The sequence below is a fragment of the Gadus morhua genome, chromosome 16, assembly GCF_902167405.1.
Source record: "Gadus morhua chromosome 16, gadMor3.0, whole genome shotgun sequence".
Lineage (NCBI taxonomy): Eukaryota > Metazoa > Chordata > Actinopteri > Gadiformes > Gadidae > Gadus > Gadus morhua.
In genome coordinates, this window is record NC_044063.1 from 26,902,001 (window position 1) to 26,916,697 (window position 14,697).

At 45.7% G+C, this 14,697-nt stretch overlaps 2 protein-coding genes across 3 annotated transcripts; both read right to left on the bottom strand.

Annotated features, from left to right (window-relative positions):
- Positions 1-1,359: 1,359 nt before the first annotated feature.
- LOC115561594 (T-box transcription factor TBX1) lies at positions 1,360-7,696 on the bottom strand. The gene is made up of 8 exons (XM_030381741.1): positions 7,690-7,696; positions 6,884-7,058; positions 6,461-6,562; positions 3,056-3,227; positions 2,604-2,759; positions 2,284-2,351; positions 1,568-1,677; positions 1,360-1,421 (listed from the first exon to the last, which is right to left on the bottom strand). Exons 1-8 carry the CDS (start codon positions 7,694-7,696, stop codon positions 1,381-1,383), a joined length of 831 nt encoding a protein of 276 aa, XP_030237601.1. The 3' UTR covers positions 1,360-1,380.
- Positions 7,697-9,349: 1,653 nt separating this feature from the next.
- apoa1b (apolipoprotein A-Ib) lies at positions 9,350-11,815 on the bottom strand. 2 transcript variants are annotated; one of them, XM_030380608.1, is made up of 4 exons: positions 11,723-11,815; positions 11,024-11,075; positions 10,671-10,815; positions 9,350-10,569 (listed from the first exon to the last, which is right to left on the bottom strand). In XM_030380608.1, the coding sequence occupies exons 2-4, from the start codon at positions 11,064-11,066 to the stop codon at positions 9,930-9,932; spliced, it is 828 nt and encodes a 275-aa protein (XP_030236468.1). In that variant the 5' UTR covers positions 11,067-11,075; positions 11,723-11,815; the 3' UTR covers positions 9,350-9,929. The 2 variants fall into 2 exon arrangements, with proteins under 2 accessions (XP_030236468.1, XP_030236469.1); XM_030380609.1 differs by lacking the exon at positions 11,723-11,815 and adding an exon at positions 11,165-11,231.
- Between the last annotated feature and the right edge of the window lie 2,882 nt (positions 11,816-14,697).

Sequence of the window (14,697 nt, forward strand, 5' to 3'; positions counted from 1 at the left end):
AAACAAACAATCAGAACAGTGATCAGTTAGACTTTGTGTGCGAGTTTGAACAGGTGAGTTTTGAGTTGTGACTTGAAGGTTGTAATGGTGTCTGACTGTTTTATGTGTGGGGGGAGGGAGTTCCAGAGCCTGGGTGCTGAACAGCTGAATGACCGGGCACCCATTGTAGTGAGTTGTGATGTGGGGATACATAGTAGTCCAGCAGAGGTTGAGCGGAGGGAGCGGGAGGGAGTGTATTCTTGGAGGAGGTCGCAGAGGTAACTGGGGGCTAGGTTGTGGAGAGCTTTGTAGGTGAGGAGTAGGGTTTTGTATTGGATGCGGTAGTGTACTGGGAGCCAGTGAAGTTGGATGAGGACAGGGGTGATGTGGTCAGATGATTTGGTGCGGGTGATGATCCGGGTGGCTGAGTTCTGAATGATCTGCAGTCTGTTGATGAGTTTGGTGGGGAGTCCGGTGAGGAGGGCGTTGCAGTAGTCTATGCGTGATGTGACAAATGAGTGAACTAGAATTTCAGTGCTGGATTGGGTCAGTGATGGGCGGAGTCTGGCGATGTTGCGGAGGTGGAAGAATGCAGTCCGGGTGATGTTGTGAATATGGGGTGCGAATGAGAGGGTGTTGTCCAGGATGACGCCGAGGCTCTTGACTTTGGAGGAGAAGGGTACTGGGAATCCATCGATGATTATGAGTGGAGCTGGGGTGTGTTGTGATTTAGTGAGGGTGGATTTGGATCCGATGAGCAGGGCCTCGGTCTTGTTTCCATTGAGTTTCAGGAAGTTCCTGCTCAACCAGCTCCGGATCTCTTCCAGGCACGTGATGAGGGAGGTGGGGGGGATGGCAGCGGTGGGTTTGGTGGAGATGTAGACCTGTGTGTCATCAGCGTAGCAGTGAAAATGGACCCCATGGTGACGGAGGAGTGTGCCCAGCGGGAGGAGGTAAGTGGTGAACAGGAGTGGACCCAAGACTGACCCCTGGGGGACACCCAGTGAGACACCTGAACACCCAGATTTGTGGTTGCTTAGTTGAACAAATTGTTGACGGCCGGTGAGGTAGGATGTAAACCAGGAGAGTGCAGCACCAGTGATCCCAATGCCAGCCAGGCGGTCCAGGAGCAGAGGGTGGGAGATGGTGTCGAATGCTGCGCTGAGATCGAGGAGGATGAGAATGGTGAGTAATCCAGAGTCGGCTGCGAGGAGGAGGTCGTTGGTGATTTTGACTAGGGCTGTTTCAGTGCTGTGTTTTGGACGGAAGCCAGATTGGAACGGTTCGTGGAGATTGTTTGTGTCAAGGTGGGACTGTAGTTGTGCGGCAACCACCCTTTCAAGTGTTTTGGAGATGAAAGGGAGATTGGAGATGGGCCGGTAATGGTTAAGGTCAGTTGGGTCAGCACCAGGTTTTTTCAGGATGGGAGTGATGGCAGCCAGCTTGAGAGTGGGGGGTATGTGAAGAAGATGTTTCAGCAAACAATCCTCAAGATCTGTGCCAACCCTTTATTTTTTTGGCATTCCACGAGCACCAGATTGGTTGAATTGTTGTGGATTATGAGAGTCAGTAAAGCAGCTGCACTCACCTGCAGAGGTCTGGGACCCCCAGCCTGTGGGCTCCGCCGCCGCTTCTGATTGGGCCTCAGCTCTGCCCTCTGCTTGGTGCCATGCAACCATGGACCTGGCCCCGCCCCCCCTGTTCAAAGAGGAGAAGCCACACACACACACACCCACACACAGACACACGCCCCCCCCACACACACACACAAACACACAGACACACACATACACACACGTACACATGCAAGCACACTTACGCACGCACACACACATGTAGTACACACACGTGCAAATACACACACGTGCAAATACACACACACACACACACACACACACACACACACACATGCAAGTACACATCCCCTCCAAACACAGACACACAAATACACACACACACACGCACAGATGCACACACGCACACAGACATATTGAGTGCAAACTGCTGTCTGTGGTCTGTGCTCTTCAAAGCCCAAATAATTCTCAGGGGAAAAATTGCAGACTTAGATCAAATCAAGCAGTACACTCAGCAAGTAAACAAAGGTCTAAAGTTGAGTTCAGTTTGAGAGCCTGGTCTTATCACTTGTTTTCAAGCTGATAAGAGTCGAAGGGATAACCTGTGGGCCTGTGGGTTTGAGTTGGCAGTGAAAGATACTGATTCCTGTATCGGGTGATTGGTGATATGTCTGAATGTAATCATACTGGCAGTCAGATCCACCAAAGGTAAAATCCCTGTGTCCCTCACCAGTCCTCGGCATCTGTTGTTCGAAAGCCTTTGGCGAAGGGGTTGCTGGCAATCTTTAATTGGGTGATCTGGGAGCAAGAGAGGGGGAAGGGATGGGAAGAGGGTGTAAAGGAGACATGTCAAGAACCACTAATGTAGGATGACAGGGCACATGTTGGGCACATGCTGTGCCTATCATGCTGTATAAAATAATAAATAATGCTTTTTTTCCTCAAAGAACAGGAATTAAACTACTAAAAGTATCCTCCACACAAACAGGTGCAAACGAACAGGAGTTGAAGCTAATTGCATTTGGTTTATAGGCTCTGTTTTTTCCCTACCCTGTGGTTCTGGTAGGCGGTGACAGCGATGAATTGGGTCTCAGGGAAGGAGAAAGAGCAGAAGTTCCTTTGGGCATGCAAGTGGCTGTTGGGAGCTGGATCCACGTAGATGACGTGGAACCGGGGCTGGTAGCGATGCATGGAGTTGAGAATCATCTGGAGGGGAAGACCATGAACGAGCATCACAGGTCATCCCCGCACGCCACATGATAGGTGCATCATTATACAACACCAGTGTGTGAATGGGCTGCACCCCCTTTTGGTTTTTCGAAGTCAAACGTAAAACCATGGGCACGTAGCAAAGCACATAGGCACAAAACACTCAGACACAAAACACATAGACCAAAGCGTCTTAGAGTACCATATTACGCGCTATATAAATGTAATTTATTAGTATTATTATTATAGACACCAGACACATAGAGACAAAACACAATAAAATGTTTTCTGACATGGCCGTTGTCGTCCAACAAGTTGTTGGTGAGCTTCAGGGCATCAAAGGACACGGTCTGCTTCATCCACTGGGCCCCCCTCCCCGGGGAGTCTGGGTGGAAGTGCATCCTTCCTGGAGCCGAGATGTCGGCTCGGCCGGCCACCAGCCAGGAGGAGCTGCGGAATGCGTACCTAACAACACGCCACCGCCAGCATCACACAGACACGTCATGTTAACAACAACGCTGCCTTGAGACACACTGCACTCCGGCCCTGGGTCTGTCCCTCCCCTGTATCTCTAGGACAGTGTTGTTATTGACAACACACCGCCACCATCACACACACAGACGTCATGTAAACAACAACACTGTCCTAGAGACACCGTGCACAACGGCCCTGGGTCTGTCCAGAGCTATAGAGAGAGAGAGTTGCGACACTTCCATTGGACTCCGTTGTAGCACCTACTTCCGGGGTATGGAGCCTCGAATAGTTCCAAACAACCATTTTACGGCGTAGGAGACCGTTCATTTCCATTGCTGGCCGCCGAGTAACTTCTGAGGTAAATTGATTAAATAGCTACCTCTTTTGAATTGTCAACTGTCTATATTGTATCAGAGGCCCTTTATGATGCATATACTGATCTTTATTTGTAAATGCACAGCGTAATTATATATATATTCATCTTGGTAGACGACCGATTGCTTGCTAGTTTGTTAGCTCAACTTCACCATCTGTGAAGGTATCTCCAGGGGTAAATTGATTAAATAGCTACCTCTTTTGAATTGTCAACTGTCTATATTGTATCAGAGGCCCTTTATGATGCATATACTGATCTTTATTTGTAAATGCACAGCGTAATTATATATATATTCATCTTGGTAGACGACCGATTGCTTGCTAGTTTGTTAGCTCAACTTCACCATCTGTGAAGGTATCTCCAGGGGTAAATTGATTAAATAGCTACCTCTTTTGAATTGTCAACTGTCTATATTGTATCAGGACCTTTATGATGCATATATTGATATTTATTTGTGTATGCACAGCGTAATTATATATATTTTTATCTTGGTAGACGACCGATTGCCTGCTAGTTTGTTAGCTCGACTGCACCATGTAATGGTATCTACACCAACAATTACAAAGTTCAGTACTAGTGAATCTAACTTTTATTTAGTTAGTTATTTATGTTGGATTACTAGGATAATTTAGGTTGATTTAAGGACGGGTTTTATGATGCGATAGCTAGTAGAAATAACAGTGTTTGTTTAATTATATCCTGGAAAGGGTGATGTTCAGCACATGAAGCCCTACAGATGCCGCCGATTCAACAATGCTGATTATGATGGGCGGTGAATTCAACCTGTATGGCTTTTTCGTTTTAACTTCTTGTTGACAGAATTGTTTCTCTTTCTTAGTGCCAAATTGATTCTCTTTCTTAGTGCCAAATTGATTCTTTTTTGTTTTGCAATAGCCCTCTCTGCTCTCCTTCTCATTAATTTTTCCTTTTCTAGTTGCCTTATTAGGTCCTCCACAGTCGCCCCATCAGTCCCTGGCAGTTTGGTCCCTGGAGCAGCTGGCCCTGGCAAAAGCTATTCCTTCACTGTTGACCCCTGACTGACTGGCCCTCGGCACACAAATCCCTGGATCACCCGCCACTGGATCACCTGCCACTGGATCACCTGCCCCTGAATCACCTGGCAATGTGGCCTCTTGATTGCTCTCTCTGTCTCCTGTGATGTCCTTTTCAACGCTCTTGAAATCCACCTAAATTTCTCCCTCAATCTCTGTAACAATTACAAGGTAATGTTGCTGTTATATGTATTTTGCCTTTGCATTTGCAACTACTGTCATCTCCAATGTAAGAAAATGAATTAAAGCAAAACATTTCTGTAATGTGAATTAAATCATCTGCCACAATCAGAAACCAATACAATTTATAAATGGATCTACCGGCAATTGTTAGTTGGGTAGAAATGTGTCGATTATCTACATTGTGTGCAAATCCTCAGAGAATCCCTGCCTTCCGGTTGTTTTTTAAACTGAATGTACAAATATGAATTATGTAATCTCATTAGGAGTGTAGACTATCCTTGAATTACATGAAATGGGGAATATTGTTAGCTGCATGGATCATACCGAAGTTTAATTTGGCGCAATATGTGTGGTCCGTTGCACTTGGTTCCGGAGGCACCCTCACAGAAGGGGGTTTCCTCCTCTTCGGTTTAGGGCGATGGATGAAAACTGTTGGGCCTGCATCGGGCCTCAACTTCAACATCCTATCTACTTTTGTGGCTTTGAATTGGTCATTTCCAAAGTGTACCTGTAGGTAGGCTTTAATATCAGTTTCCATTGCACTTCAAATATCATTGGAAAGTCATTCTCTACACTTAGAATTATTATGCCCTTTGAAATGCTAGCAAGTGATCTGAACATTACGTTACATCGTTTTTGACTGTTGCTGACTGTCAATAAGTTTTGACGGCTGACCATTGCCATCCATTTCTCCCTGCGCTCTTGGTCCTTGGGGAAGCCGTAATAACCCTTCTCGGACCGATTGGAGCATCCAAATGCTGCACAGCCAACCATGGTATGACCATTGATCTATAACATGTTAGTTGTAACCAATGAACCATGACACCATTGAAGATCACAGAGCGGGTAACAACTGTTCCTCAACCACTTATGCCCCGACTTTTGAGAATAGGTTAGAGGTCAGAGTTCATGACCAAACGAGGATCCTCCCTCCTAAACCCATTTTGAATTTCCTAGGGCTATTCTAAGTATTGTAATGGCATAAAGAATAGTATATTTGCAACGTTATATGTTAATGGTTTGCCCTAAGTATATAGTGTTCCCTGCTGTGTCCATTGTTGAATCTGTTCACACAATCGCAATTACTTGTTCTTGTCACACTAATTGTTTAATAAAAAAAAATACAATTTCATTCATCCAAGCGTAATCAGTTGTTATTCTTTAATATATTTGATACTTTGTGTGGCTTATATCTTTAAATGATCATGGTAGAACATCTTGAATACTTTGATTTCAACACAGATGTAATGTACAAGTTAAGGTTAGGCCAGTATGCTAACACGAACGTGAAGCTTTCCCTCCAAAACTTAAAAACGTGTACTTATAGATAGCTTTCAGTTGCCCCCCTACCGCTCTAAATGTAAAACTGACATTTACAAATATGCAATAATGCAATAACAGTCAGACAAATACTTGTATGTGATTTTTTCATTCATATTTACCATTTAATATTGAAATCTCTGCTGTCGTCCCATAGAATAACATTGAAAGCGCGACGTGTTTGGAACTATTGAGGCTTACATGAACCACGTGACAACCACGTGACCACCCTGTCGGCGAGATCATAGCGTGTCGCAACTCTCTCTCTCTATAGCTCTGGGTCTGTCCCTCACCTGTATCTCTTGTCATCCACCGGGATGAAGTCCATGAGCAGAACGTATTCAGCGCTGGGGTCCATCCCTGAGATCCCCACCTGGAACGTTGGGAACATCCTCCTGGACACACACACACACACACACACACACACACACACACACACACACACACACACACACACACACACACACACACACACACACACACACAAACAACTGTTTTGAGAATGCCAGGGTGTCCCAGAAATGAAGAACTTTGGCCTTTACATGTAATCATTTAGCAGATCTTTCAGAAAATCCACTATTCATTGAATTCAGAAATACAAGCTATGTAATTTTTCTATAAACAGACAAATACAACCAAAGAGCTGGAAAGAAGAGAGAGGGTGGTTGATAATGATTGTGTGTGTGCTCCTCGTCTCTGTAGGCTACCGTACATACCTCCCAGCCTTGGTAACGATCATCTCCGTACCGAGCTGATCAAACTGCTGCCACAGCGCTTGCATTTCCAGCTGAACTCTGACCCTGCCGACCTGGGGTGCTTTTGAGCATGCGGGGGAACCCTGCTCCTCACAGCAGGACTGGGACAGCTCAATGCCCTGGGACAGCTGGTGCCCTGCTTGCCAAGAGAGGAGAGGAGAGGAGATGAGACAAGAGGAGAGGAGATGAGACAAGAGGAGAGGAGAGGATAGGAGACAGGAGTGGAGAGGACAGGATATGAGAGGAGACTGGAAGGGGGGAGAGGAGAGGAGAGGAGAAGAGAGGAGAGGAGAGAAATGGTGTGGAGTGGAGAGGAGAGGAGACGGGAGACGAGAGGACAGGAAAGGAGAGAAAAGGAGAGGAGAAGAATGAGAGGGGAGGAGAGAGGAGAGCAGATGAGAGGAAAATTGAGGGGATGAGCGGGGAGGAGAGGAGATGAGTAGGTGGAAGAGGCGAGGAGTGGACTTGGGTGAAGTGCGGGAGGAGAAGAAGAATAAAGCAGAAGACAGGAGCGAAGAGAAGAACAGAGAGCAGAGTAGTAGAAGAGGTGCGTACATAACCCTAATTGCGTGATGTGCTTTATTAACTATTTCCTCACTGTAATGCCTGCATTGTTCATGTCTTCATCCTCATACCAAAAACCACAACACTAACAGACCTCCCCAGCATTGAAGGGCTGACACTACCAACATCCATAACAGTACATTCCTCTAGAATTGAAAAGCTAAAAACAAAACTGATTACAATAATCCAGTGGATTTACTTACTGTGCATCTCTTGTGTTTGCCCTCTTCCCCTGTATCCTTCGATCCAGAAGTTGACTTGATTAATTCATTATTTGAATGTGGATGATTGGATTGATCGTTTTCTTATTTTTTCTCCCCTTGGTTAAAATTTCAACTGAACTCAAAGTTGTGTTCCAATTAAATTAAGAATTTAACAACCGCTGAAACAAGGATTGAGTTTGTTGATATCACACTAAATCCATGGAACAACCCGGAACCATTGGAGTTGTCTGAGAGATATTCTCCAATGTTTTGTGGTGTAGCTCCTAACCGCTTCTAGACTCAACGTTGGGTGTGTAATTGAAGGTGCTCGCTGTGTCCTCTGTGGTCCAGGGCTGGTAGTGGTTGTATTCGCTGTGTTAACGTCAAGGTTTTTATACTTCCTGACCATTTCGCCCGGGGCCTCCACACGCGGCCCATCCATTACCATTCTCTTAGGACCGGTGACATGCAACCATCTCAATCGCACGGCAGATACAACCACACACACATACATACATACGCAGGCACACACACACAGTCACGCACACACACATGCATGCATGCACACACACAGGCGTGCACAAAACACGCACTGATACTTTGCTGGAAACAAACATGAACTCCCCTGCTTGCAACCATCGAAAATGTTTTATCATTTTGGCTAGTTATTGGGTGTGGACAGATGGCCAGAAACAGCCTCTATTATTTAAAGAGCATTTGTGCCTGGATTCACAATTTCAACACTACACTAATTGGAGTTATTACCTCATGAGTGACGGGGAGACAAGTACTCCCTGCCTTCAAGAAGTTGCAACGGATATTCCCCAAAAAATGTTAGGGGTGCACCTTACACCATAACATGTTTTATCTTCCCTGTAATCAAAGTACAAAGTGGATTTATTTTAGATAACACGATCGTTGTGCATAGGTTTGAATTTGTATATGTGTGTGTGTGTTCCAGTGTACATTCCGTCGTGCCACAGTGCGTGCGTGCGTGAGTGTGTTTGTGTGCATGTGTGTGTTTCCAACCCCATGTGGTGGACTGATGGGCCGGTGTTGAAAGCTGGGACTGGAGCCTGGGGGTTAGAGGACCGATCCCTAATAAAGAAACATATCCAAACTGCAGCACGTCAATATCTCCCTCCTCCATCTCCATCTCAATCTCTCTCTCTCTCTCTCTCTCTCTCTCTCTCTCTCTCTCTCTCTCTCTCTCTCTCTCTCTCCTTATCAACTCATTACTCACAGCTAACAGGAGCACAAGCAAATTCATAAAACAAGCTGAAACAAGCTTTTATGAATAGAGCGGGTTGCCTGAAAGTTTCTGTGTTCTTTTTCGATTGGAGCTTGTGATCAATCAGAGCTCCACAAAAGGCTCTCTGCACTGAATGACCTGAAGGGGTCACCATAGGGGTGAGAGGACCAGTACAGCCATCTGTAGACTCTTACTCTGAAAATATGGTTATGTTCCAGGCATGATGTGTGTTTTAAACTCTAAAATGTTACATTGAAAATATTTTGGATGGATGATTTACATATTAGCACTTGTAGTCGTACCTCATTAGAAATCATGTCCAAATATTGAATATTGCCCTATGATATTTTCCTCTCTGGAAGGATCCTTGATGTCAAAGGATATATGAATGAAAATTCAGAGCATGAATTAGTATGAAATATTCATATCTTTATTGAGCTGTATTTGATGTACAGTTTTCTTCATACTAAGCAGCAATACACAAGAGATTTATGCACTGGTGAGTATCCACATACAAGTCCAACACAACACATAATAAGTTGTTCATAGCACATAAAGCACATGCGTGTTGAATATGTACGTGTCCGTGTATGTCTTTGCTTGCATGAGTTTCCGCATGCATGCATGAAGTGAGGTGTGTGTGTGTGTGTGTGTGTGTGTGTGTGTGTGTGTGTGTGTGTGTGTGTGTGTGTGTGTGTGTGTGTGTGTGTGTGTGTGTGTGTGTGTGTGTGTGTGTGTGAGTGTGTGTGAGGTCGAAAGCTATTGAGTCCCACCATTCTGTTGCAGAGAAAGTGCATCAATTTGGCTTCACACAAAGAAGTAGCGGTGTGCGTGTGTGTGTGTGTGTGTGTGTGTGTGTGTGTGTGTGTGTGTATGTGTGGGGGTCTGAGAGAAGAAGGGGGTAGGGGGGAGAAAATGAAGGAATGATGCATAGGGGGACAAAGAAGGAGAGATTAGTCGGCAGGAAGCAGGTGGTTGTGGAGCGTGTCTAGCTCTTGGTCATGGCGGCGGTGATGGCCTCGTAGAGCAGGGCGAGCTTGGCCTTGACGTCCTCGATCAGGGGGTCTGCCTTGGCCTTCAGGCTCTCCACATGGGGGGACACCTGCTTCTTGATGCCCTCGATGTCCAGGGTGCCGGCGGCGGCCTGTGCGTCGGTGAAGGCCTTGGTCAGCTGCTCTTTGTACTCCTCCACGTAGGGGGAGGCCATGGTCTTGAGGCCCTCCAGGCGCTCGGTCAGCTTGCTGCGCACGGACTCCACGACAGGCATGAGGGCGGTCTTGGTCTCCTCCACGTTCTTGGACACCTTGGCGGTCAGCTCGTCCATCACGGGGTCCAGCTTGAGCTTGAGGGCGTCCATCTGGGACTTGTGGTACGCAGATATGTCGACGAGGACGGGCTCCAGCAGGATGCGGTACTCCTCGATGTGGGCGTCCACAACCTTCTTCAGTGCTTCACGCTTGGGGGCCAGGTCGGTGCGCAGGGACTCGATGTCTGCCATGATGGAGGCACGGACTTCGGTGGTGGCTTCCATGACCTGGGCGACGGCGGCGTCGGTGTAGGGCTCGGCGCCGGCCTGGGCGGTCTTGATGCTAGCCTGCAGGCTGTCCAGGCTGGTAGCCAGCTGGGCCCTGGGGGAGAGGGGAGGAAGGGGAGGGGTCAGTGCCTGAAGGGACCAAAGCAGGGCGCTTAGGGTGTGGAGCGGAGAAAAGGTGGGGTTGCGTGGCCTTACTTGTATGACTCATACTCTGTACCATCGAGATGGTCCAGGGAGCGAGCGGCACTGTCCTTCACCTGATCCAGGTACATACCGACAGCCGACCGGATGTGGGCCAGCTGGCTGGGTGCATCGGATTGCATGGCAGCGGCATGGGAGCCTGGAAGAGGAGGGCAGAGATTAGGAAGGAGTACAGTTGGTGTTCAAGTTTGAGAGAGGAAAACGTTTTTTATTTTATCTAAAAATATTTTTCGTGTTGGAAGAATGCAGGATAATAGACAAAGACGACATAAACTAGGGTATTGTGCTTGATAAATATTTTTGGGGGCATGTAATTAGTAAAGGAATTCGGTTGCTGCAGAACTTACCGACAGCCAGCAGAAGGGCAAGAGCAAGAGCGGCGAATTTCATGGTGTTGGTCTGTGGAGCAAAAAAAAGAGAAGAGGTTATTTCACATGTTATTACTGTAGGGAATAAAACCTTAATGTATTGAGAAAAAGAATACATACAAAAAAATATTTAAATTGCAAGAAATCCTGCAAACAATCCTATGTAGCTATTGACCGTTTTGAGTCATCCAAGAAAGCTATGAAGATAGAAGAACGGAAAATTTAAAATACAACAGAATGGCAAATTACAATGACTTTCATCCCAGAACTGTTCCCGATATATTCAGCACTAGAAATCCCTGAGCCCATTAAAAAGTCTCTAATCTCTGGGCAGATTATGTCTGGGTACAGAAAGTTATGTGGCATGCATCAGATCAGCTCTACTCCATAATCTCAATTTTAAATCTCACACACACACGTCAGTGTGAATAAATGATATGAAAATGTGACTAAAGTAAATTTTCATTTAAAAGTGTCTCAAAAAAATATAAACTATTTGATATGCTCATTCTCAGTACTACTAAAACAACGTCAGAAAAGGACATTGAAGCAACTATCTGAGGAAAAACCCATGCTAAAAAAAAACAAGAATAAACTACTTCTATGTCCTGCCTTCTCAGCCAAACTCTGAATTTCTCCCCAACTCTGAGATTTGTAAAGTGAGCTGGGAGCTCTTACCTGGTGGAGTGGGTCCTCAGGAGACTGAATGACTGGAGCGTGAGTAAACTCTTTATACTGTCTGGTCGGGGGTGGGGGCGGGGGTAGTGGTGGGAGGACTGTGTGTCTCCGTGGAGGTAGATCTCAACCCCTTCACCCCCCACCTCCCATGTTGGCCGTTACCCTCAGCAGGGGTTCGGAGGCGGAGGAGGAGGAGGGGACGTTGGAAAGGAGGGGGGGGGTGATGAAGAGACAGGGGGGGGGGGGGGGGGCGGCACTGAGTTGGAGGGTTCAACGGTCGCCTGCTGAGAACAGAGCAGTCATTTGGTGGCAGTCAGCACAAAGGGAGTCGAAAAAAAAAGAAAAAGCAACAGAGGCACGCATGTGCACACAAGACTTTAGCTGCATTGGGTCACTTTCAAAATTCAATGCTTAGGAAATTATGTTCAAAAGATGACACGGGACAGAAAGTAGAAGAAGCAGTCAAAGTCCAACACTGACCCGCCGATTGAACTGTGACTCAACAGTGTCCAAACACTTCCACTGTCTGTGGGTCTTCACAGACTTTACATGAGACAGCCTGGCCGACACACATGCAGAAAGCACGCTGACTCACACCTTTTGTTGTAAAATACACTTTGCAAGATAATAAACAGGGTGATTTTCCCCCTGGTCGTGTGAGGATTGAAACACTCTGTAAAACTCTGCCAGTGTTCCCGGGCTTCATGGCTCCCATTTGCTGGGGTTGAAACGGCCCGCAGCCGAGCCGTCACCACAGGCTCTGCGAGAGGAACTTGGATCAAAGTCAGGAGAGACAACAGACTGCCTCAGAGGAGCATGGATGCATAAAGCTATAAAGACATTAGAGTGACAATGCAGATAAAACATTCTTTTAAGTTATAATGGCTATTTGTTGTTATTCTATCTCTTTAGAAAGGCAGGAAGGGGAAGCATAAATGTGTGATGGGGAGAAAAGATTGTGTCTATTGTGTGTGTCTATGTGTTTGTGTGTGTGTGTGTGTGTGTGTGTGTGTGTGTGTGTGTGTGTGTGTGTGTGTGTGTGTGTGTGTGTGTGTGTGTGTGTGTGTGTGTGTGTGTGTGTGTGACTTTGACTGTGTTAATGTGACTGTGTATGAGTGAGTGCATCAGTCTTTGTGCGTGTGTGTTTGTGTGTGTGTGTGTGTGTGTGTGTGTGTGTGTGTGTGTGTGTGTGTGTGTGTGTGTGTGTGTGTGTGTGTGTGTGTGTGTGTGTCTGAGCGTGGGTGTGTGCGTGTGTGTGTGCGCGTGCGTGTGTGTGTGTGCGTGTGCGTGTGTGCTAGGAGGTGACTGGGGGTCTGGGGGTCTGTGCGAGAGAGGACCCCCGTAGCCCTTCAGACCCCCGTAGCTCTCCACTTCTTTCCCTCCTCACTAATAATGCTAATTGGTCTTTATCAGCCATGTGGTGGCCCTGTATCTTATCAGGTCTACTGTGAGCAGGATTAGGCCCCCAGCCTGACTCCATGGAAGGCACAACACAATAATAATAGCAAATTTAAATGAAATCAAGTGTTTGTTAACATATTGAAATAAATAATTGAAAACCAGAAAATGTTTTTAAGTGGTTTGTTATTTTTTTATGATACAAATAAAAATAATTCTGCATGAATATAGATAGACCGTGCTGAATTCATGTGTCATTGAGTTTAGTGGGACTATGTAAACACACCGTTGAAAATGAGGATTGTCGATAAAAGTGCTTAACTAAAGGACAAGAAGTGGCCGTGAATTTGATCCAAACCGAACTATATGTCTGGGTATGTCTTAAATTAAATTAAATTAAATTAAATTAAATTAAAATGCACCTATCAATGTGCAAGCAGAGGAAAATATTCATATAGAGACAAACCACACAGACACACACAACCACTCATTCAATACCCTGCCAAATAGCCATGTTGCAATGTTTAAAGAAAAGCCCAGATTTGCAGTGATGTGCATCACAGCCCTATATTGTGTAAGTAAGTGGGCATTAATGTGCCCACTCTCTCGATTAAAGGTCAAAGAGTGATGTGTGTAATGCTCTTGTCGGTTTCGTCACTGGTGGACTTCGGCCTGCTCTGTGTCAGTCAGTTATATGTCAGTTCCACTAAGCATAGCCTCACTAGGACAGGGAAGAGAAAGAGAACATTTTGATAAATACCTTACATACTGCCTAAAGACAACACTGACACTCAAAGACCGGAAAAACGCTGGGCATGAGCAGCACTGCTATTGAATATTCACTGATCACATACGATGGATGCCTAAGCCATAAAGCCAGACGATACTGACATCTCATCATTGCTCCAAATATAAACTTAAGCCCCAGTGATGAACCTACTTACTTTTCTTCTTTATCTCCAGCCACGTGTTGTGCATTGTAAGCGGTGTATTCTACCCATTGTGCAATACGTGGTACAAGGTTTGCATAGTTATCATGTAATCATTCATTCATTGGTGTAATGGCAAATAAGTCTATATGGTTCTTGCAATGTCCAAAACCCGAAACACACAGTGTGGAATTTGCAACGGATGTAATGTAACATGTTGCTGAGATCGTAAGATAAAATATATGTAAAATTACAGTGAATGACACCTACTTGTGTTCAGAGAAAAATCCAAAGTAAGATAACTAGATTGGACCAAGATAATTAGACTTTGTATGCATATCTTCTGAAAATGCAACAAAGGAATTTGAGGAAGTGACTAGCAGGACAACAATGTTTTATTCCAATGCCCTTTATTCTGCTTATTTCCATTCCTGTGGAGATTTCAGTGTTGGGCTGGATAAAATCCGCCCATTCACGTTCACAAGACAATTCACCAACACTTTCTCCATATAATGACTCACTTTGCATTTCAAATTCATCAATTCACATTGTTCATGGCTTCACACCCGGACCCCAATTGTTGAGGTGCCCTTTGATTTTGAGTGCTGAAGACCAGAGGGGTTTTCAACCAGCAAACTAAACACACTC